Source organism: Protopterus annectens, chromosome 3.part1 (genome assembly GCF_019279795.1).
Source record: "Protopterus annectens isolate FY-2018-M chromosome 3.part1, PAN1.0, whole genome shotgun sequence".
Taxonomy (NCBI): Eukaryota; Metazoa; Chordata; order Ceratodontiformes; family Protopteridae; genus Protopterus; species Protopterus annectens.
In genome coordinates this window covers 32,622,196-32,647,691 of record NC_056732.1, presented here as the reverse complement: position 1 = coordinate 32,647,691, position 25,496 = coordinate 32,622,196, and the positions used below count along the sequence as shown (strand labels likewise).

General features: G+C 36.6%; 1 protein-coding gene across 8 annotated transcripts in view; it reads right to left on the bottom strand.

Moving 5' to 3' along the window:
* PTPRM (protein tyrosine phosphatase receptor type M) overlaps nucleotides 1-25,496 on the bottom strand; it is a 4,358,319-nt gene that overhangs the window by 1,839,626 nt on the left and 2,493,197 nt on the right. For all 8 annotated transcript variants that reach the window (XM_044066519.1, XM_044066517.1, XM_044066518.1 and 5 more), the window contains exon 10: nucleotides 23,731-23,932. In XM_044066519.1, the coding sequence (XP_043922454.1) occupies nucleotides 23,731-23,932 (202 nt within the window). The remainder of the gene's footprint in view (nucleotides 1-23,730; nucleotides 23,933-25,496) is intronic.

Genomic DNA, 25,496 nt, shown 5'->3' with positions numbered 1-25,496 from the left:
GGTCAGGAAACGTGGTGCATTTAGTTTATGGGAAAACAGTTTCTGGACATATAGAAGGGAAGATATAAGGACTGAGACAGATTACTTTATGATATTTGAGAACAGTGTATGAGGTAGATGGGGTGTTTGAGAAATGGATTTTCTGATCATAGAGCAATATTGTGGAATGTGAAGAAAATATAGCAGTGGTTAGAGAAGAAAAGGGAATTAAGAGACTGGCAATGAATTATTGTGATAGAGAGGAATTTTTGAAGGAAATAGAAATTTTATGGGCTGAGCATGGATCTGGTTGGTGGTTAGCATTTAAAGAGAAGTATAAAAATGTATTTAGAGGTAGAATGGAGAACAAAATAAGTAAAAATAATGAAACATACTGTCAGATAGATAATAAAATGTCTAATTTAGAAAAAATAGTGAAAAGTTTGATAAAAATTAAATTGAGATTTTTGAAAAAAAAATAAAAAGAACATTGAAAAATTATTGTACAGTCACAAAAGGAAATACAAGAGGAAGCATCTCCTTTCTTGGTAAAGATGGTTAGAAATAATAGTATTTAAAGAGGAAGAAATATTAGCTGATGTAGAACAATGTGTAAAAATAATTTATAAGAAAGCGAATGGATATAAAATAATTTAATGGGAAGCTAAACGTTTTTTAGATGATGTTATTTTAAATTAGAAATGAATATTAAAATGCAGGAGTTAGCTTATGTGTTAAGTAAAGTAAATACAAAGTCTGTATCGGGGTAGGTGGCATGGATTATGAGGTTTATAAAGATTTGGAGATGTGAAAAAAATTGTTTGTTTTGAGGATAGTTAACAAATAGTTGATGAAAGGAGAAGTTAAAGAAATATGTGAAGAAGTTATTAAATTTACACGGAAAAGAAAGAGAGGAGGGAGGATAAAATAATTCGATGTCTATTAGGATGAATAATTATATAAAATAATTATGAAAATTTTACAAGTTTTAAATAATGTTTTATGTGTGGTATTAAAATATGGTGTTTTTAGAGTTAAGGGTAGAGGTAGTCAGGAATTACTCAGTTTGGTAACAGATGTGGTGGATGACATTTTAAATGTGGACAACAAAGTCTATTTGGTGGAGGAGGATGTTAGTAAAGCCTTTGCTTTAAGTAGGATTGTTTGTGGAGTATTTTAAAAGAATCTAGTATTACAGGCAGGTTATTAAAAGTGACAAAGTCAGTTTATAACAATGTGATTGTGAAAGTTATGGTTAATGGATATTTAACTTCAACTATTGTGATGGAGAGAGGAGTAAGGCAAGGTTCCCCTAAAAGTACAATGTTATTTGCATTAGTAATGAAAGCAGTAGGGCAACAGTTATAGTGTGCATGGAAAGGAGGAAGATAAACAGATGATATTGTTATGACTGCAAAGAATAAATGGTGAATGATAGAGATGTTAACAGATGCTGGCGACATTTTAAGACATGTAGGTTTGAAACTGAATGCAGACAAAAGTTGTAACTTGGGGAATGAATGCACTATATAAGGTGTTACATTTAGTAGGAAATAATTTAATTTGTTAGGGACCAAGTTTGGGAAGAGTAAGGTTGTTGAAGAACAACGGGATGAGGTGATAGGGAAAATTAAAGAAATTGGAAGACTGTGGAAGGTTTTTAGGTCTTCATATAAATAGAAAGTATCATAGATTAAATCAGTGATTTTGGGGAAAATTAGATATTTGGCTAGAATATATATGTTACCAAGTAAAACAGAAAAAGCCCTTTTGCAAGCTGTATTTTGTGGGGTTCTAAACTGAATTCAGTGAAGGGGGGAGTGTTATACTTAAAGGAATATAAGGGGGTAGAGTTTATTAATCCAGCAATGTTTGCAGCCTCTTTGATTTTATATAAGATTTTGAGTAATTTTCAGAATAAGAAAGGGGTTTTGATACGATACTTATGGAATCAAAACACAGGGAGTGGCCAATAGAAACAAAAAGGAAAAGATTAGAGGGAAACGATAAAATTTGTATCAAAAATAAAATTGTGGGGGCGTGGCCAAGATGCCAGTCTGATAGTAGCAGAAATCCCTAGCTCTGCTTAGATTTTAATATCTTGACAAAAAATATACTTTAATTTTTAGAAAAATCTAACTAAAAATATACTAAAAGTTAGATTATCTTAGACTCTTTATTATTTTCTAAAAATTAATACATAGTCAAGAGAATTTTTTAATTATTCCTGTCAAGAAGTTTTCTACTGGAGATCTCAAGATGAGCAACTCGAAGAACCCACACCAGGAGAGTGCAGTGAACAAAGAACTACATCTTATAATAACAAACATCCAAGGACTGTCACTAAAAACATGAGCAACATGAAGAACCCACACCAGGAGAGTGCAGCGAACAAAGAACTACATCTTATAATAACAAACATCCAAGAACTGTCACTAAAAATGGACAAATCTGAAAACAAAATGCATATCATCAAACAAGAATGAAGTAAACAACTGGAACTCTAAATGGAATAGTAAAAAAAAAACAATCCGAACAGATTTTTGCCTTAGAGGAAACTGTAACTGACCTGGATACTAGAATGACAGAAAATGAGCATCACAATGAATTTCTTCTGAAGCAAAACACCAGGCTGATTGAGAAACTGGAAGACCTTGAAAGTAGATCAAGATGGAATACCACAAGAATATATGGAATTCCTGAGAAAGAAGAGTGTGTTAACATGATTCAATTCCTCAATAAGTGGTTATCATCAGCACTAAACATGCTTGAATCCCTCTCTTTTGGAATTGAGAGGGCTCATCGGTCCCTGGCAAATCCAGCTTCATCTCTGAGTTCATCTAACCCCAAGTCTATAATAGTTAGATTTCCTTCCTTGCAAGACAAGGGCTTAGTGCTGAAATCAGCTTGGACTAATTCCCCTATCAAGATGGGTGAAAAAGTTATTCATTTTGACAATGATTACACCTCTACAGTCATATCCAGAAGACAGGAGTTCTTGTTCTTCTTTCGGCTTTTTCCGGTTAGGGGTCGCCACAGTGGAACTCTGGTTTGCTAATGATTGGCAGTAGATTTTTACGGTGCCGAGGTGCCAGCCCGACGCCCAACCTTCAATGAAGGCATGCCCATTCATGCATGTCTTTCGAACGCCACTCGACCATGGGGAGGACATGCAGACTCCACACAGAAGGCGCTCCAACCGAGAATCAAACGGGAGAACCTCTTGCTGTGAGGCAACAATGCTACCGCTGCACCACCACAGCTGTGTTCCTCTAATTAAGTCATTGAAAAAAGCCAATATTAAAGCTCAAATTATTTTTCCTGCAAGAATAAAAATCACCTTGCCAGAAGGAGTGAAGATCTTTGATTCCCTACAAGAAGCAGTAGAATTTATCCAAAAGAAGAAAATACTGTTGGACATAGAAGAAATGGAATGGTCATCCCAGAGTTTGAAGAGACAGGCAACAAAAAATGGATGGTCTGTGAAGGAAGGAGCAAACAAAGCTAAGAAACTAAATGACAAATAAATAAATTCCTTCTAATTTTAAATGCTTTAGTTTATGAATCATAATATATTTGATTCTGGAAAGTCTCTATGCTGTAAGGTAATGTGAATCATTTTTATTATTAACTTTCTCTTTAACTTAAATCTACTTCTTCTTATTACATATAGTACTAAGCATTTAAATACATTCTCTCTCTCTTTTTCCCATTATAAGTATTTTACATACTTTTCCCTTTTAAATAACTACAAATGATGTATGTCTTCTAATTCTTCAGTAATAGTATAATTTTACTTAATACCAAAGAGCATTTTTTCTAGTGGGTCAGTGGTGGGGTAATAAGGTGTTTCTGATTAGTGTTTCTATTGTTTAGATACATTTAAACATTAATACAGTACATTAATGGTGTTTTATAGATAGCTAAATATAATATATATATATATATATATATATATATATATATATATATCTATCTATATATATATATATATATATATATATATATATATATATGGGTCTACCTGAGATAAGCCATTTCATCGACACTCATTTGGTCGACAATTCATTTGGTCGACAGGCAGATTTGCCCCCCTGCCCAATGTTGTGCGACCCTGGAGTTGATATATATAGTTAGGGGTGTGGGGGCACAGCCCCCACATTAGTGTGGTGTGAAGCCCCCCACATAAAACTGCTTGTCGACCAAATGAACTGTCGACCAAATGAGTGTTGATCAAATGGCTTGTCGACCATCTCAGGTAGACATATATATATATATATATATATATATATATATATTAGGTTCCTTTTTGTTTGGCCTGGTTAAAAGGTGGGTGAATGATTGAAATGTTATAATATGATTTCTGATTTGAGGCTGCTGTTGTTACTTCCAAATAGCTGTTTTTATATGAAAGGGTTATTTTTTTTCGTAATGTTGATGTTTTGTGAGGAAACTGGTGGTCTGTGTGTGTGGAGATTCATGACGTGCACTGTCAAGGCAGCTTGAGTGTTTTGTTTTTTTTTTTTTTTTGCTTTCTGTAAGCTTCAAGATCTGTATTTTCTGCCGAAAATGTTTTTTTCTTCACTAGAGACAACTTCTGTTGTGCATGAGCCTATTTAGACAATTTTTAACAAGTTTATGAAGCTGCAGCTTGAGGAAACAACAGTGACAACATCATTTGACCTTTTGAACTTGTTAAATGGCTGTACTTACAATTTTTTTCTCTTGAAATTCTGTTATCCTTCACTAGATACTTTAAATGGTAAATAATTAGTTCTGATAAAAAAGTGTTTAACTCCTTTGAAAATGCCTATGTTCTCTTACAGACGCATACATTCTGCAGATTCAATAACACTATTAGTAATTAAATGACATCAAGTGAACTAGGAGCTGCATTAGAAAACTCATTATGCAAATTAATATCAGACATGTTATATAACTAAACCTTTAGTAACTAAACAGAGGGTTGTGAGTTCCCCTTTCTCTTTCTCTCTCTCTCCCCTTCCTGATGAAAGACATCAACATAGATATTGTTCATACATATGAGTAATATGTGTATAATTGCAAACTACAATAATTATGTTGTAATAAGTGTTATATATATATTCAACAGATCCTTACATGAAATATGTTAGATAGATGACTGACAACATGGATAAATTATGTGATGTTTCTTGAAAAGTCTTGGAAATAATGTCAATCTTCTTAATCTTCAACTTCTAATGTTTATACATACTTTGATCTGACACGTATTTCTGGCATATCTACGTAATAGAGGTGCTATTATCATATGTGACATAGTCATATAGCTTCAGATTTATTGGACACTCTCATTCTAATGTATATTTCATGGATTCAGATTTCTTTAGTTGCTTTCATAATGCTTTTCTTTTTTGTTTTTATACTATATTCTAAGCAGAGATGGATAATTCCGTGGTGGTGCAGCGGTAGCATTGTTGCCTCACAGAAAGAGGTTCTCCCGTTCGATTAGCTAGTGTGCGGGGAGTGCCTTCTGTGTGGAGTCTGCATGTCCTCCCAGTGGGTCGAGTGGCATTCCAAAAGACATGCGTGAATGGGCGTGCCATCGTTGAAGGTTGAGCATCGAGCTGGCAACTTGGCACCGTAAAAATCTACTGCCAATCATTAGCGGACCGGAGTTCCGCTGTGGCAACCCCTAACCAGGAAAAGCTGAAAGAGAACAACATTCTAAGCAGAGATGGATACTTTGTGTTGTTTGGTATTGTAGAGGTGGTGGATGGATGGTTTAGTTAAGGTTTAAATAAATCAGAAACTTTATGTTTCATGTTTGTGTTTGTAAATCATTTTGGGTTTTAGAAAGCAGTACTTAATACATGTTATGCATCCATGATAAGTAAGTTTTGAGTAGAATTCGAGTCAACACAGAAGAAAGGCCTTTCAGTTAGTAATAACATACACATTACAGTCAATGGCTTATAAATGTTTATCATTAAATATTAATGGTTTGAACAATAATGTCAAAAGAGCAGATTTGCTTAACTATATCAAAATGTATAAAGCCCAGATCATCTTTTTATAGGAAACCCATCGATTAAAAAAAGATCTACAAAAATACTCATTCAATGGCCATTCTGGCTGATTCATGTTTAAGACTAAGAGAAGGGCGCTCTTATTCTACAGAAAAATACTTATACTATGCCAAGAATTATAGATACAATTTCAGATAAAGATGGGATGCTAAGTATGGTTATTTTGGAAATCAATAGGAAGTATTATACTTTTATTAATACATACTGGATACCAGGACTGAGTACTAAACATGTTGACAAATATCTGGACCTGATTACTTTAAATGCAAAAGGGGAAATTATAGCAACAGGTGATTTTAACTGCCTATTATCAGGCAATGGTACTTCTAAAAATGGTAAAATAAAACTACCATCTCAAGCCAAGAAGTTAAATGACTTTACAAACCAGATGAACCTTAAATATATACATGGTCTATAAGAACATTATTCCTTATTCTATACTCACTATTCATATCAGTTTGGTACACAAACAAACATTGATAAGGTCTTTGTATCAAATAATATAGACTCTAAAATAACTGGTGTATCTATAATGACTTGTCCACTTTTGGACCATAATGATATAAACTTTACATTACCTACACATACAGATGATTTAAGATTTTGACAGAGAATTCCTGCTTACATAACTAAGTTAAATGACTTTAGGGAATGGATAATGAAAGAATTAGACATGTTCATAGAAACAAATGATAATGGTGAAGTGAATGATGTTATACTATGGGACACTTTTAAAGTTTATATATATATATTAGAATAAAATCTTGGTACCTTAAAATAGGAGAGAGTGGGACAAAGAACTTTTAGACTTACAAATAACAGGCAAGATAAACATGGATGCAAAACCAAATAACAAAGTAGTACATGATGAATTTACTAAGTTAAATCAAAAATACTTACAAGTTCTGAATCATAAGGTATCCATAAACCTGTAAAATTTGAAATTACAACCTTATGCTGTAAATCCCAAATATCTACATAAAATAGCAGTGAGATCCAAAAAACAAATAAATAATCAAAATCTAATTAATGAGATTAAATATAAAAGTGATGGTTCAGTTAAGAGTATGTCTAACTTAATGGGCATATTAGAAGTATTCAAAAACTACTATAAAATATAAATAATGACACACCACTTTTGGAGACAGATAATGTAATAAATTCTTTTATTCAAGAAAATATAACTACTAAGGTGTCACTGCAACAAAATAACGTATTAAATAAACAAATAACACCAACAGAAGTGAAAGAGCAAATACAAAATGTAAAAGATAGTAAAGCTCCAGGACTGGATGGAATAATTCCTGAACCATACAAGATTTTTCCTGAATATATAATAAAGAAAATCATGAGTGCCTTTACTATGGTTAAGAAAAAATGTATAACACCCCCATCGTGAAAATACTCAATTATCTCCCCCAGATTAAAACAAGGTAAGGACCCCAAATCTTGTGATTCATATGGGCCAATTTTATTACTAAACACCGATTATAAAATTGTCATGACAATATTAGCTAATAGGATAAAGAAAATAGTACCTAATCTAATACATAATGATCAGACAAGGTTCATTCTTCATAGAAAAGTGCAATATAACATTATTAAATTACTAACATTAATAGAAATAGCATACAAATACAAAAAACAACTATTATCAGCCTAGATATAGAAACGGCTTTTGATTCTATTAGTTGGTCTTATCTACAAAGAATTCTGATTGGTTTTGAATTCTCCTCAGACTTTGTCAACTTATTAATGAAAATTTACAGTAGGGCACAAGCTTATGTGAAAATCAGATCATATCTATCTTCACCACTAGAAATCTTCAAGGGAACTATACAAGGTTGTCCTTTGTCACCATTATTGTTTGCGCTTTCAACAGAACCTTTTGCTACATATATCAGAAACAAGCAAAATATAAAAGGCTTTTATGTTAATAAGGACTATTGTCCTAAGATACAATTATTTGTTGATGATACGTTGTTAACGTTAGGTGATACTGATGGTTCTTTGCATGATGTTATAAATACCTTAAGCAAGTTTGAAAGAATTTCAGGGCTTAAATTTAATCATAATAAATCCACAATATTGCTAATTAACAAAAAGATCAACAAAAACCTAAGAGAGAATAGTCTGTTTAATTGGGAGAATGCTGTATTAGAATATTTGGATGTCAGTATAAAGAGTACATGGAAAGACTCTGTTAAACTAAACTACACTAAAGGGAGGATTATTGAAACTGACAGCTATGCTAATTGTAATAGCAAGGGGGTTGTATACCTTGCCCTATGTAAAATATGTGGGGCATTTTATGTGGGCAAGACCACACGTAAACTAAAGAGGAGGGTGTATGAACATATGAATGCTGTAAGGACACAGGATTATAATAATGCATTATATAAGCACACATTGGATTGCAAAAATTCCAAGTGGACATTTTTTGTTTTAGAAAAGATAGTCCCTGACCCTAGAGGTGGTGCATGGGAAACAAGAATAGAAATGAGGGAGCTTTTTGGGCAGTTGGTGTTGGAGACCAATAAGTACCCAGGAATTAATGAGCATCTATCTATAGTACCAATTTTAAAGACGAGAGCTGCTAAATTATAAATAAATTGTAAGGAAAATATTTTACCAGTGAAAACAATAGGTTAAAGTTTTGTAACATTTACCGGTATAGTTAGGATGTTTATTTTGATACATACCATGTACATTTAACATACACTTTTTAACATATGCATATACCTACTGGTTTTTAATGTATATATTTTTTAATATACATATATATATATTTTGATATATATATATATATATATATATATATATATATTTACATATTTGATATATATTTGAATTTTATTTGTTGTTGGGGTGCATATGTTGTATTAAGTTTAATGCAACAGATTAAGTTACATTAGTATATATTTGTCAATACGAATTTTAAATTCACTATATTTCACTTTAAGAAATGGAATGATTTTAAAGTATTGTTTTTATTGGTTGATTAAATAACTGCATGTGTTATGAGTGGTATAAAAGGAAGATACAGCTTGTTAAATCTGTTTTGAATCTGAGGAAGTATAACAGAAGACGAAAACGCTATTGTGGTGTAATTGTGTTTATGCAATAAAGCTGTTGGTTCCACATTTCGCTGTGGTAAAGAAATTTATTTTCCACCTCCTTTGAGTGCCAGGATTGTGTTGCTTTTTGTTTATACACTCATTATGGCAGTTTATGGAAAACAAAATGAGAGTATCAATCAACCTAGAGACTGAATCTATACCTAGTTTGAATTAGCTTTTTATTAGGTATCTTGAAAAGACGATAATCAAGAATTAAATATCTCACCTATCTATAAGATATTAAGAGAAGACACTCTAAAGTTTGACTCAGATTTTTGGAATTACTATGTAAAGATTAAGATTAATACTGCAGTGGTGGTGCTGCCGTAGCTTTGCCGCCTCACAGAAGACATTGTCATGTTCGATTCTCAGCTAAAGCATCTTCTGTGTGGAGACATGCGTGAATGGGTGAAAATTCGTTGAATGTTGTACGTCAGGGCTGGCAAATCTGTACATAAAAATTTGCTGCCAATCATTAGAGGACCGGAGTTCTGCTGTGGCGACCCCTAACCGGGAAAAGCCAAAAGATACAACAACTATGTAAAGATTAATGGAGAACAAATATCTGATGAATCCAAAAATTGTTATTGAATTCTACATATGGTACCTCTTCTTCATTATATTGGAGATTGTATACATGGAAATTTATGACTAGGAGTTTCTATACTCCACATAAAATAAATCTTATACTAAAAAACAGTGAAAGTAAATGTTGGAAGTGTCAACAAATAACACTGGTGCTCCAGAAAAATGAGCCAAGGAAATAACGTAAAATTGTTTATTCAACGTTTTCATCCGATAGACTTCTTCAGAATAAAACTATCATTGTTAAATATCTGACGATTACGTATTACTGTTGCTGTCTATACAACTTATTTTGCAAGTTGTATAGACAGCAACAGTAATGCGTAATCTAAATATCTGACGATTACGTATTACTGTTGCTGTCTATACAACTTATTTTGCAAGTTGTATAGACAGCAACAGTAATACGTAATCGTCAGATATTTAACAACAATATTTTTATTCTGAAGAAGTCTATCGGACAAAAACGTTGAATAAACTATTTTTTGTTATTTCCTTGGCTTGTTTTTCTGGAGCACCAGTGTTGTTTGTTGTTCGAAGTTGGTTTTGCTGGTTTTGGGGGTTCTTTTGGTAAATGTTGGAAGTGTGATGAATTACTAAAGGCCAACTGGGTTCACATGTTCATTGAATGTAGAAATGTTGCTCAGTACTGGAAAGACTTCAGATATTTTGTAAATGCTTTATGGTCTGATAACTGTCATATTTCTAACTCACTAATCGTATGCAATGTTCCTGTACCTAATGTAATACCTAAATCTGAGATTCAGTTACTCTGGTCAATTCTTGCACTTGCCAGAAAAGTTATTACTTTGAACTGGAAAAGTAAACAAGATTACTCATAAAAAATAGCTTGGCAAAAGATTGGAAAACCATTTGAACAAATACAACTTCTCATGGATAAAATAATTGTTTATCATGGATGAATGTAAATATTCTAAATAGTTTTGTTATTGTTTTATTGTATTTGTTATATGTATATTTGTATATGTTTATATTTAAAACAAAATAAAAATGTTTTTGAAAAAAATAAAATGATGGGATTTGGATGTTAAAGATATAAGAAGATTCTGGAAGGGAGTTGCATGAGAATACTGTAAAGAGGTGTTAGATTGTAAATACTTTGGGCGCTTTAAGTGAGGAAGACAGTAGTGCCAAAAAGGCAAGGGAAAAGAGATTTCTTAATATTTTAGAGTGCCAAGAATTGTATGGTGTACAATAAGTTACCTGTTAATGGGGTTTTAATGTATAATGTTATTTCTCCAAGATTATGTTAATTTTGTTCTGAATTAGAAACAACAGAGTATATGTGTTTACACTGTAGAAGAGTTAGAAAAATGCAGGATTTTTTTGTGAATTCAAGATGAGAAACGTTAAAGGGGTTGAGGATTTATAAATGAATAAAACAATTTATGTTATTTTATGGAATAATGGATACAATTCTGATTGGAGTCACGTGGAATATTTGGAATGCAATACTTAAAAGAGGTCTTGTATAATAACGTTTGGAATTTGGCAGAGATAATGTAAATGTAAAGTTATGGTAGGGGCAACGGGGCAGGGTATACTATCTGACATGCTCAAGTGTCAACACAGATACTGTATTATGCAAGTTACTCATTTCATTTATTTATTTGTTTACGTGTATGTATTACGTTATTGAGCATTTGTTAGAATGAGTTAATTATGCAATTATATATGATTTCTATAGCAACATTAAAGGACTTCCTACTCTTATCAATAGGTGTTTGGGATATTTTACATCCAGCTAAGCTACCATCAAGCTCAAGCAGATGGGACCTTGTTTTAACATCTCATCTGAAGGATGGCACACTCATGACTACACCACCCCATGAATGCTGCATTTCAGTGTCAGCAACCCAATTACGTGGAGTGGATGCCCCTAACCAAAGGTGCATGTGCTACTTGTTGAGACAAAGACATTGTTATCCAGTATCTCCTCTGATCACAGAAATGTTACTACTGGCATCCCACAGGTTTCCCTTTTGGGTCCATCCTGTTTATTTACTTCTCAGATGTAAAAATTTGACACTCAGACTTTATGGATAACTAACTCTGTAGACAAAATTGGATATTAATCTACTCTAGGATACAGCAACATTACAAAAAATAATAATTGTAGTAATTGTCCATGTGTGTGTGTTAATCATGGGCTCATCCTAACCAGTAAGAAGTGGAGCACAGCTTCCTTTGGAAAGCTCCCTATCCCCTTACTCTTATTATAATGCAGGCATTCTCCTAAAACCAGCTTCATTACTAGAGAGTACCCTCATCGATAGTGAGGTCTCTTTTGACCACTGTCACTTAGTTGCTGTCAAAAGTCCTTTTGCTTCACACAGCTTATCTGTTGAGGCATCTCTTCTAGTTCCAAGGATGGTTTTGCATTCCTTTCCTCCATCAGACTAACTATTGCATATGATACTCCCCCAAAGAAATGTACCTCTGTAAGCACTTTGTACAACTGGTAAACCCCAAAACTTTGTAAAAACAAAAGTTGCTTGATTAGTCAACCTCTTCTACCCAGTCTCTAGCAGTCTGATTTAGATTTATTTCTGACTAGTACTCTGTGCACAAAGGACACTCATGGATCAAACAGCTCAGCTAATACCTGTTCCAAGGAAATAAATGGCCATCATAAGATCATCAATACCTCCTGACATGACAGTTTGTTTTTTTGCAAAGCATCTCCCACCTTTCAAATAGCCTTTCTCTACACATTAAGCAGAGGACATCACTAAACCCTTTTAGAGCCAATCTTAACAATCGGATGGGTAACCATAAATTCATGACTTAAATAAATGCTAACGATGTCTTAACCAGTGAGTACTAATTTATCCTTATTATTACAAAGGTAATATGACAAAGCTTCTTGATATCACTTAAGCCCTAAACATAGCATAAACCTAAGAACCCATGAACCTATTCAACACAAAAAACCCTAATGGTGGCAAATTGGCTTTGTAGGCAAATTTTTAACATGCTTGTGTCTCAAAAATCATTAAGGTATGCTGACATAAATATATCATACACTTGCTGCTAGACAGAGAATTACAATCTAGCATTTAAACACAACATCTCTGCTCATGGCTTTCATGAAATGACAGAGTCACATGGGAGATTAAAGAGTTTTGCTGATACTGTAACATGCATTACATTTTCTCATATCTATGATATCCAGGATTGTTTTCTGAAATTGACACCTTAGTTCAGACAGTTGTCAAAAAATAAGGACAATATTAATCCTAACATTGTGATGGCAAAACAATGTCATATTATATCATAAGCATACCCTTTGGAGAACAATTACTGGACACATTTAGATAATCAGTTGTGGTTGCATTACTAGACTGCAGCAATGTAGTTTAATTCTAGAAACATACAGACAGAAGGTGTGGAAGATAAATGGCTGGTCAAGTTGGTTATGATTTATAGTGCCCATCTCCTTGACCAGAAGATACTGAAAACAATATATTGGCAAAGTAGCTCTAACAGTCAGGCAAAAGGAAAGAAAACATACCTATTTTTAAACTAGCCTTTCTATATTATGATTTTTGAACAGAAAAAGTTGGTAGAACCACAGCATTTCTTGCAAGATGTGTCTGATAAAATATAATTACTGGTTTAATGGTTTCATGCTTTGACACATCAGCCTGGATACATAAGCAATCGTGAGTATTAACTCATTCACTCCAATGGAGCTCAGGAAGTTTGCACTGTAACTTCCAATGGGCAGAGCCTAAGCCTTTCAACAAAATCAAATTATGTCCTCACATTTCAAACAAATGTTCATATTTCTGGAACCATATGGGTTAAGAAAGACGTGGAAATGGCAAACTCTTCAGAACAAAGTATTTATATAGTGGGAGTATTCTTTAGGTTCTATGTCTTAAACCGAAGTTTATAAGTCACAGTAAACACAGTAACTATTACATTTGTAATATTTTAACAACTTACAATATCTCAGCAACCCCTCAAGTTACAAACATACTGTCAGCAGCATTTTATTCATTCTGAGAGCTTATATATGAGGGTAAGGAGTTATGTTACCTGGCTGCTTGAGACATTTAGAAAAATGTGAAAATTATATCTATACAAATTAATATCATAAAAAATGTTAATATCTATTTACCTGCATTAGACAATAATAGGTCTAATAATAATAGGTAAAATATCAACACAGTTGAGTTTGCCATTCTGTAACCTTTAAGATGAAATATTTTAAAACCTTGTACATAGCATGGTTTTGGAATTATTGATGCAGATAAGAACAAGCAATATTTGACAACTAGAGCTGTCAGTAGGAGTTAACTAGAGATACACCTGGGGGCATCACTCAGATGTAATGACTTAAACTTACAAATAAGTCATATGCCACAAACTCTGAAATGGGCAGTGCCTTACTAAGCAAGAAGCCAACTAACCAACCATCTGTCCATCCAGTTTCAATACTTACTTTACATAATTCATACTCATAAGGAGTCAATGCCTGTCCCAGTAAGTGATAGGAATAAGAGAAAAACCCATTCCTGATGAGATGTCAGGCCATCACATGTAGTGAGAGTTCTTTATCGGACACACCAAACTAAGGAATATCATCAGCTTTGGACTTTAACAGGACAGTGCATCTTCCAGATATGGGCTTTTCCCGGAGTATTCATGAATTTCATTTTGTGAGCCATGCATCTGCTTTGTGTATAACTGACACAACTCAAGGCTTTGCCTTTCAGACCATCTGTTATACTTGTCTTACTGCAAATAACTGGATGAGGTCATGGTAATAGTTTCTTGGTCACATAACAAAACTGATAGGAAGATTGTTGGGACACAAATGAATATGATGTCCCTTTCAAGTAGTTCCAGGTTGGCAAATAACACCCACATGTCTGTCACAGAGGAGGACTATTTAACCCTTTTCATCCATTCAGATGTTGTGCAACAAGTGATGTTTCTAGCAAGGACTTACCAGACATGCACAAAAAATATGGACTTTATAATATATATAATATATTTTACACACACATATATATATATATATATATATATATATATATATATATATATATATATATATATATATATATATATATATATATATATATATATATATATACACACACACACACACATATATATATATATATATATATATATATATATATATATATAAGGGATCTGGACACATGCTTGACTAGCATATGTTCAAATCACAAAACATCGAACACACATACACGAAAGCGCTTAACATCGACAAGCGTTTCAGTGTATGTGTGCCTGTTTCGTAGATCGGACTACAGTGCGGGTAAGGGAAAATTCCCTTTTCCCCACTTTAGTGCGATCTCGGAGTGAGAATAATAAAGTAAAGGGGGTGGGCGTTGCAGGGGGGTGAAGCCCCCCTGCAGAAACGTATATATTTTTTTTTGAACTACGCATACAAGGAAGTGCTTTTCGATGTTAAGCACTTTCGTGTATGTGTGTTCGATGTTTTGTGATTCGGACATGCTAATCGAGCATGTGCCCTAGACCCATATTTATATATATATAAGTTAATATATATATATATATATATATATATATATATATATATATATATATATTTATACAGATATTTATATCTGTATAAATATATATGCAAATCTTTCTCCCTCTCTCTATTTATATATGTATATATATATATATATATATATATATATATATATATATATATATATAAATGCATATATATATATATATATATATATATATATATATATGTGTACATCTATGGGTCTATATTAGAACACCGAAGATTTGAAATGTCGAGTGTTCTAAAATCGATCCATTGAAAATATAGAAGAAACAGGACACCAAATTCTTTCCTAGGGAAAGAATTCAGTTGTTCGTTTCTGTTGCTTCGGTATTTTCAGCGCTCTGGTGGAAGGTTACATGTCAGGTTCAGGTAAGTGTGCGATTGTGTGGACATGTGGGTTAGGGCGATTAGGTGAGTCAGGGTTAGGGCGCAGGTGAGGTGACTGTGCGATACTGACGGACCTTAGGGTTAGGGTTTGGGTTAAGGTAAGTGGATAGTTAGTGGTGTATGCATAGTTTAGTGTAGGGTTAGGTGTAAGAGTTTAGTTGTATGTGTGTGGATTGCTGTTTGTTTGGTGTGCTTGTGTTGTGTGTATGTGTTTTGGAACAGCAAATTTTTTCCCTAGGAAAAAATTTGCTGTTCCGAATGTTCGACGTTTTGTATTTTTGATTGCTAGGTCGATATTAGAACACTCAGTATTTTGAATGTTTGGTGTTCTAATATAGACCCTATAAATATATATATATATATATAAATATATATAAATATATATATATATATATATATATATATATATATATATATATATATATATATATATATATATATATATATATATATGTCTGTGTGTGTGAGCATGTATACATACATTCATATATGTACATATACATTTGTGCATGTTTCTGTGAATAGAACTGCTTTATCTATTAATCACACTGTGCAAAGTATTTTCATCACTCATTTACTTACCAAACAAATCCAATACTGGGTTGGATAATGAAATTATCATGATATTGGGGGATGGTGGGATTTCTTTAATCTACCATTATATGACATCCTACTTTGATCTCTGCAGCAAAATTCCTAGTCTGTAGACTTTCTCAGGCTTATCACCCACCTCTTCTCCCACCCCTCTCTTATTGTTACACACCACCATCATCAATGGTACTGTGCTGTAACCTGCTTCAGGTTTTTATGGTATGCCGGGGTGTGGGTTTATGGAAATGCTGTAGTAGCTATGAGGATCACTTTCAGCTTCCGTTCATGGAACGTCACCTGCACAGCCATCTTATTTCATCTCAGCCTATGAGAAGCCATTGATCAGTGTCAGTGGTGCAACAGGTAGCACACTTGCCTTTTGGGCAGAAGGGTCTGGGTTCTATTCCCACACTGTGCAGATTGATTACTGACATTGCAGTGCAGCATGAAAGGGATGCTGCCCTCCTGAGTGTGCCATCCATCAGAGATGTTAGACTGAGGCCTCAGGCCTAAGGTTGGGGGTAGCTTAGCTGGATGAAAAAGATCCCATGGTACCTATCAAAAAGAAAAGGGGACGTTCAACGATACCCTGGCCACATTTTCCTTAGTAGTGTAAATGCCATCTCTGGTCTCCCTGAAAAGAGGCTACTATCCAAGTGAGACTAAGATGGTCAACAAAGGATAAATAAAAATAAAAATACATAAATAAATAAATGGGATATTGAACACATCTGGGTTGCCAGCAATAAAGTTGTACTTCCAGCTTTGAATTTAATGCAATCAGGATTTCTGGGAAGGATATACAGCAGTGCCTGATGCGAAGTGACAGAATAAATACCGAAATAACAAGGATAAGGGCTTGATTAGCAGAACAAATACACAGAAAACGGGAAGATGAAAACGGGGAAAACAGAAAGTAAAGCATATATGTTCGACAAGATTTCTAAACTCCAGCTGCATATAAACAAATACATATATTATTATACTCACAGTACTTTGCTCAGCCTATGGCACTCATATTACACTTACATTAATTTTACTGCATAACTAGCAGCAAATTACTAGCAGCAAATAAAATGCTGTGCATTGTAGCCCACATATATTCAGCAGTAGGAGTCGCTGTGTCCTGTTCTTGGTACATTCTGGTAGCCTACACACATTCAGCAGTAGGTCTCTTTGTGTCCTGTTCTTGGTACATTCTGGTTGCCTACATATATTCAGCAGTAGGCCTCACTGTGTCCTGTTCTTGGTACATTCTGGTAGCCTACATATATTCAGCAGTAGGCCTCACTGTGTCCTGTTCTTGGTACATTCTGGTAGCCTACATATATTCAGCAGTAGGCCTCACTGTGTCCTGTTCTTGGTACATTTTGGTAGCCTACATATATTCAGCAGTAGGCCTCACTGTGTCCTGTTCTTGGGAGATTCTGGTAGCCTACATATATTCAGCAGTAGGCCTCACTGTGCCGTGTTCTTGGTACATTCTGGTAGCCTACATATATTTTGCAGTAGACCTCGCTCTGTCCTGTTCTTGGTACATTCTGGAAGCCTACATATATTCAGCAGTAGGCCTCACTGTGTCCTGTTCTTGGTACTTTCTGGTAGCCTACATATATTCAGCAGTAGGCCTCACTGTGTCCTGTTCTTCGTACATTCTAGTAGCCTACATACATTCAGCAGTAGGCCTCTCTGTGTCCTCTTCTTGGTACATTCTGGTAGCCTACATACATTCAGCAGTAGGCCTCGCTGTGTCCTGTTCATGGTACATTCTGGTAGCCTACATATATTTAGCAGTAGACCTCGCTGTGCCCTGTTCTTGGTACATTCTGATAGCATACATATATTCAGCAGTAGGCCTCACTATATCCTGTTCATGGTACATTCTGGTAGCCTACATACATTCAGCAGTAAGCCTTACTGTGCCCTGTTCTTGGTACATTCTGGTAGCCTACATATATTCAGCAGTAGGCCTCGCTGCTCTCTGTTTTTGGTACGTTCTTGTAGCCTACATATATTCAGCAGTAGGCCTCGCTGTGTCCTGTTCTTCGTGCCTTCTGGTAGCCTACATATATTCAGCAGTAGGCCTCGCTGTGCCCTATTCTTGGTACATTCTGGTAGCCTACATATATTCAGCAGTAGGCTTTGCTGTGTCCAGTTCTTGGTACATTCTGGTAGCCTACATATATTCAACAGTAGGCCTCGCTGTGTCCTGTTCTTTGTACATTCTGGTAGCCTACATATATTCAGCAGTAGGCCTCACTGTGTCCTGTTCTTGGTACTTTCTGGTAGCCTACGTATATTCAGCAGTAGGCCTCACTGTGCCCTGTTCTTGGTACATTCTGGTAGCCTACATATATTCAGCAGTAGGCCTTACTGTGTCCTGTTCTTGGGAGATTCTGGTAGTCTGCATATATTCAGCAGTAGGCCTCCCCCTGTCCTGTTCTTGGGGGATTCTGGTAGCCTACATATATTCAGCAGTAGGCCTCCCTGTGTCCTGTTCTTGGTACATTCTGGTAGCCTACATATATTCAGCAGTAGGCCTCACTGTGTCTTGTTCTTGGTACATTCTGGTAGCCTACATATATTCAGCAGTAGGCATCACTGTGTCCTGTTCTTGGTACATTCTGGTAGCCTACATATATTCAGCAGGAGGCCTCACTGCGTCCTGTTCTTGGTGCATTCTGGTAGCCTACATATATTCAACATTAGGCCTCACTGTGTCCTGTTCTTGGTACATTCTGGTAGCCTACATATATTCAGCAGTAGGCCTCACTGTGTCCTGTTCTTGGTACACTCTGGTAGTCTACATATATTCAGCAGTAGGCCTCGCTGTGTCCTGTTCTTGGTACATTCTGGTAGCCTACATATATTCAGCAGTAGAGCTTACTGTGTCCTTTTCTTGGTACATTCTGGTAGCCTACATATATTCAGCAGTAGGCCTCACTGTGTCCTGTTCTTGGTACATTCTGGTAGCCTACATATATTCAACAGCAGGCCTTGATGTGCCCTGTTCTTGGTACATTCTGGTAGCCTACATATATTCAGCAGTAGGCTTCACTGTGTTCTGTTCTTGGTACATTCTGGTAGCCTACATATATTCAACAGTAGGCCTCGCTGTGTCCTGTTCTTTGTACATTCTGGTAGCCTACATATATTCAGCAGTAGGCCTCACTGTGTCCTGTTCTTGGTACTTTCTGGTAGCCTACATATATTCAGCAGTAGGCCTCACTGTGCCCTGTTCTTGGTACATTCTGGTAGCCTACATATATTCAGCAGTAGGCCTCACTGTGTCCTGTTCTTGGGAGATTCTGGAAGTCTACATATATTCAGCAGTAGGCCTCCCTGTGTCCTTTTCTTGGGGGATTCTGGTAGCCTACATATATTCAGCAGTAGGCCTCCCTGTGTCCTGTTCTTGGTACATTCTGGTAGCCTACATATATTCAGCAGTAGGCCTCACTGTGTCTTGTTCTTGGTACATTCTGGTAGCCTACATATATTCAGCAGTAGGCATCACTGTGTCCTGTTCTTGGTACATTCTGGTAGCCTACATATATTCAGCAGGAGGCCTCACTGCGTCCTGTTCTTGGTGCATTCTGGTAGCCTACATATATTCAACATTAGGCCTCACTGTGTCCTGTTCTTGGTACATTCTGGTAGCCTACATATATTCAGCAGTAGGCCTCACTGTGTCCTGTTCTTGGTACACTCTGGTAGTCTACATATATTCAGCAGTAGGCCTCGCTGTGTCCTGTTCTTGGTACATTCTGGTAGCCTACATATATTCAGCAGTAGAGCTTACTGTGTCCTTTTCTTGGTACATTCTGGTAGCCTACATATATTCAGCAGTAGGCCTCACTGTGTCCTGTTCTTGGTACATTCTGGTAGCCTACATATATTCAACAGCAGGCCTTGATGTGCCCTGTTCTTGGTACATTCTGGTAGCCTACATATATTCAGCAGTAGGCTTCACTGTGTTCTGTTCTTGGTACATTCTGATAGCCTAGGCCTTGCTGTGTCCTGTTCTTGGTACTTTCAGGTAGCCTACATATATTCAGCAGTAGGCCTCAATGTGCCCTGTTCTTGGTACATTCTGGTAGCCTACATATATTCAGTAGTAGGCCTCGCTGTGTCCTGTTCTTGGTACATTCTGGTAGCCTACATATATTCAGCAGAAGGCCTCACTGTGTCCTGTTCTTGGTACATTATGGTAGCCTACATATATTCAGCAGTAGGGCTTACTGTGTCCTTTTCTTGGTACATTCTGGTAGCCTACATATATTCAGCAGTAGGCCTCACTGTGTCCTGTTCTTGGTACATTCTGGTAGCCTTCATATATTCAGCAGTAGGCCTCACTGTGTCCTGTTCTTTGTACATTTTGGTAGCCTACATATATTCAGCAGTAGGCCTCACTGTGTCCTGTTCTTGGTACATTCTGGTAGCCTACATATATTTAGCAGTAGGCCTCGCTGTGCCCTGTTCTTGGTACATTCTGATAGCATACATATATTCAGCAGTAAGCCTCACTATATCCTGTTCATGGTACATTCTGGTAGCCTACATACATTCAGCAGTAAGCCTTACTGTGACCTGTTCTTGGTACATTCTGGTAGCCTACATATATTCAGCAGTAGGCCTCTCTGCTCCCTGTTCTTGGTACATTCTTGTAGCCTACATATATTCAGCAGTAGGCCTCACTGTGTCCTGTTCTTCGTGCGTTCTGGTAGCCTACATATATTCAGCAGTAGGCCTCCCTGTGCCCTATTCTTGGTACATTCTGGTAGCCTACATATATTCAGCAGTAGGCCTTGCTGTGTCCAGTTCTTGGTACATTCTGGTAGCCAACATATATTCAACAGTAGGCCTCGCTGTGTCCTATTCTTTGTACATTCTGGTAGCCTACATATATTCAGCAGTAGGCCTCACTGTGTCCTGTTCTTGGTACTTTCTGGTAGCCTACATATATTCAGCAGTAGGCCTCACTGTGCCCTGTTCTTGGTACATTCTGGTAGCCTACATATATTCAGCAGTAGGCCTCACTGTGTCCTGTTCTTGGGAGATTCTGGTAGTCTACATATATTCAGCAGTAGGCCTCCCCCTGTCCTGTTCTTGGGGGATTTTGGTAGCCTACATATATTCAGCAGTAGGCCTCCCTGTGTCCTGTTCTTGGTACATTCTGGTAGCCTACATATATTCAGCAGTAGGCCTCACTGTGTCTTGTTCTTGGTACATTCTGGTAGCCTACATATATTCAGCAGTAGGCATCACTGTGTCCTGTTCTTGGTACATTCTGGTAGCCTGCATATATTCAGCAGTAGGCCTCACTGCGTCCTGTTCTTGGTGCATTCTGGTAGCCTACATATATTCAACATTAGGCCTCACTGTGTCCTGTTCTTGGTACATTCTGGTAGCCTACATATATTCAGCAGTAGGCCTCACTGTGTCCTGTTCTTGGTACACTCTGGTAGTCTACATATATTCAGCAGTAGGCCTCGCTGTGTCCTGTTCTTGGTACATTCTGGTAGCCTACATATATTCAGCAGTAGGGCTTACTGTGTCCTTTTCTTGGTACATTCTGGTAGCCTACATATATTCAGCAGTAGGCCTCACTGTGTCCTGTTCTTGGTACATTCTGGTAGCCTACATATATTCAACAGTAGGCCTTGCTATGCCCTGTTCTTGGTACATTCTGGTAGCCTACATATATTCAGCAGTAGGCTTCACTGTGTTCTGTTCTTGGTACATTCTGATAGCCTAGGCCTTGTTGTGTCCTGTTCTTGGTACTTTCAGGTAGCCTACATATATTCAGCAGTAGGCCTCAATGTGCCCTGTTCTTGGTACATTCTGGTAGCCTACATATATTCAGTAGTAGGCCTCCCTGTGTCCTGTTCTTGGTACATTCTGGTAGCCTACATATATTCAGCAGAAGGCCTCACTGTGTCCTGTTCTTGGTACATTTTGGTAGCCTACATATATTCAGCAGTAGGCCTTACTGTGTCCTGTTCTTGGTACATTCTGGTAGCCTACATATATTCAGCAGTAGGCCTCACAGTGTCCTGTTCTTGGTACATTCTGGTAGCCTTCATATATTCAGCAGTAGGCCTCACTGTGTCCTGTTCTTGGTACATTTTGGTAGCCTACATATATTCAGCAGTAGGCCTCACTGTGTCCTGTTCTTGGTACATTCTAGTAGCCTACATATATTCAGCAGAAGGCCTCACTGTGTCCTGTTCTTGGTACATTTTGGTAGCCTACATATATTCAGCAGTAGGCCTCACTGTGTTTTGTTCTTGGTATATTCTGGTAGCCTAGACCTTGCTGTGTCCTGTTCTTGGTACTTTCTGGTAGCCTACATATATTCAGCAGTAGGCCTCAATGTGCCCTGTTCTTGGTACATTCTGGTAGCCTACATATATTCAGCAGTAGGCCTCACTGTGTCCTGTTCTTGGTTTATTCTGGTAGCCTACATATATTCAGCAGAAGGCCTCACTGTGTCCTGTTCTTGGTACATTTTGGTAGCCTACATATATTCAGCAGTAGGCCTTACTGTGTCCTGTTCTTGGTACATTCTGGTAGCCTACATATATTCATCAGAAGGCCTCACTGTGTCCTGTTCTTGGTACATTTTGGTAGCCCACATATATTTAGCAGTAGGCCTCACTGTGTCCTGTTCTTGGTACATTTTGGTAGCCTACATATATTCAGCAGTAGGCCTCACTGTGTCCTGTTCTTGGTACATTTTGGTAGCCTACATATATTCAGCAGTAGGCCTCACTGTGTCCTGTTCTTGGTACATTCTAGTAGCCTACATATATTCAGCAGTAGGCCTCACTGTGCCCTGTTCTTGGTACATTCTTTGTTTCACCCTTTGATTACCCTGTTTATATCAGCCAGAAGGTACTGTGGGGTGAGATATCCTACAATGAAACCCAGTATTAAACTTGAGCAAGAATTCTGCTTTTATTCTTCCTCTCTCATTGTATTAATAAGGACCAGCAAGGATAGCATGTCAAGTTTCCTGAAACTGAAGACATAAAAGCATAGTTTTCTCAACACTAACAGTCATTGTGTTCTGAACTGCAATGTATGAAAAGGAACATATTAATTTGTTTCAAACATATGCTGTTTTATCTTCAGTCTACAAAAATCCACTTCAGCTGGTGTTTGTCATATGACAGGGGATGTGATTAGGTCTCCATTAATGTGCCCTTAATGCATAAACTGGACATGAAAACTAGACAGGGGTTTCACTAATATGTAATGCTGAACTGGGTCATTAGCTTGTGTAAGATAATACAGAAATGCAACAGGAACAGTACAAGATTATACATGCATCAGAAAATGCTCATCTCCTTAACGTAGAATAAATCAGCAAACAGTTTTGTTTGTACTTGAATTGATACATATGTTAAACAAATACCTGATATGTTTGTGGTAAATCTTTTTGTGCTAGAATGTCCAAATCCTTTTGCTGTGCTGGCCTTGATGTTAAAGGAATAAGTAGTCCCGGGGTACAAGGCGACAAACATGTGTCGTGTGTCATTTCCCAGTTTAAACACTCTTCCACTCTGATTAGATAAATTTATTCCAGGGTCAAGGGAACTTTCAGCCTTGTAGGTGATCTGTAGCAAAATAAAAAGTGATACAAATCTTGAGCAGATGCCAGGAGATTGGAGTTTTATCCAGTAAACCCCTTTGATTTGTACTCTGTCAGACTTTCAGATAACATATTGCACATTTTTATTCTTTTCCAATCCTCATTCAGATAACAGGAACAGAGAAATGCAGCTCAGTTTCTAAGAAGTTATTATTTTTATAACTGCTGTGGTACTTTGCTGTGAAGACTACAACTATAAACCATGAAAGCAGGCTTAAACTAATACCTTGAGGCTGTCTGACTTCAAATTGTAATTTTTAGAAGCTGAAAATTCCATTTATCCACCAGATTTCAGACAGATTTATACAGCTGATGACTTGTACAACATTGGAATCGGTCACCAGTGTAACATTAGCTGGTTAAAAAATCAAAACCCACAACATAAAAACCTACAGTATGCACTAAATAACTGTGATATACATTGGCAATTTTATCCAAACTCAACAGGTACATATGATCCCTGACCATAGTTTACTGAATTGAATTCCACCTCCATGTTCAGGCTTAATTGAGATTACAAAATGCAATACAGCCTGTAGCTGCAGAGTTACTGTTGTCTTGCTATTTTTGCAATAGACACTAGATAATAATAATTATGATCATCATAATCCTAATAATGATAATAATAATAGATTTAAATCACATTTTATGGTTCTATTTGGAAAACAGCATGATAGCTAGAAGTGTAAATGCTTGTTCCTTGTTTTCCTTCTAATCCAGAAAAGACATAGGTTCATAGGTTCATAGGTTCATACTAGGCTATCTGCCCTAGGGCATTTATAAGCCTAGCCAGAGTGTGTTTGGCTTTCACCACCCATTTTAAATTAATTTTGCTATGCCCTTTTTCGAGGTTAGTATACTGTGCCTCTGTCTAACAGTGACACAGAAGTGATACCCGGGGTAAACCTACGATCTCCCATCCACTCATCAAGATTCCTCTTGAAGAGAGTCAATGAGGGACTCTGCCTAACCTGGACTGGGATTTTATTCCAGAGTGAAGGGAGCCTCTGAGTTATGAATCTGTCCCTCCAGCATGTCCTATTTATTTCAGTGCTGAGGTTCAAGTCTCTCGAGCGCGTAGCTCGATGGGATTTGGATTTTCTGAGGTGCAGCATGTCCATTAATTCCGGGTTGGACATGGCTTTATACGTCAGGCACAGATCGCCTCTGAGCAGGTGGTATGCCACTGAGTAGAGCTGGAGTTTCTTTAACTGGGCAGCATATAGCATCTGTTTGAGCCCTTTGATCCTCTTGGTGAGGTACTTTTGGGGTCTTTCCAGTTGCTGCAGTTGTCTGGTAAGGTACATCCCTAAAGGGGCATTGTACTCAATTATGGGCCTGATGAGGGGTGAGTAAAGAGGCACAGTGACCGCCCCTGATCTAGATGTGAATCCCTTCATGATTAGGTGGGCTATATAAAATGTTTTTCTAACCACTTTGACCATGTGATTGTCAAATGAGAGATTGCTATCAACTTGGGTCCCCAGGTCCCTAATTACTTCTTCTGTACTTAATGGATTACCACCTAT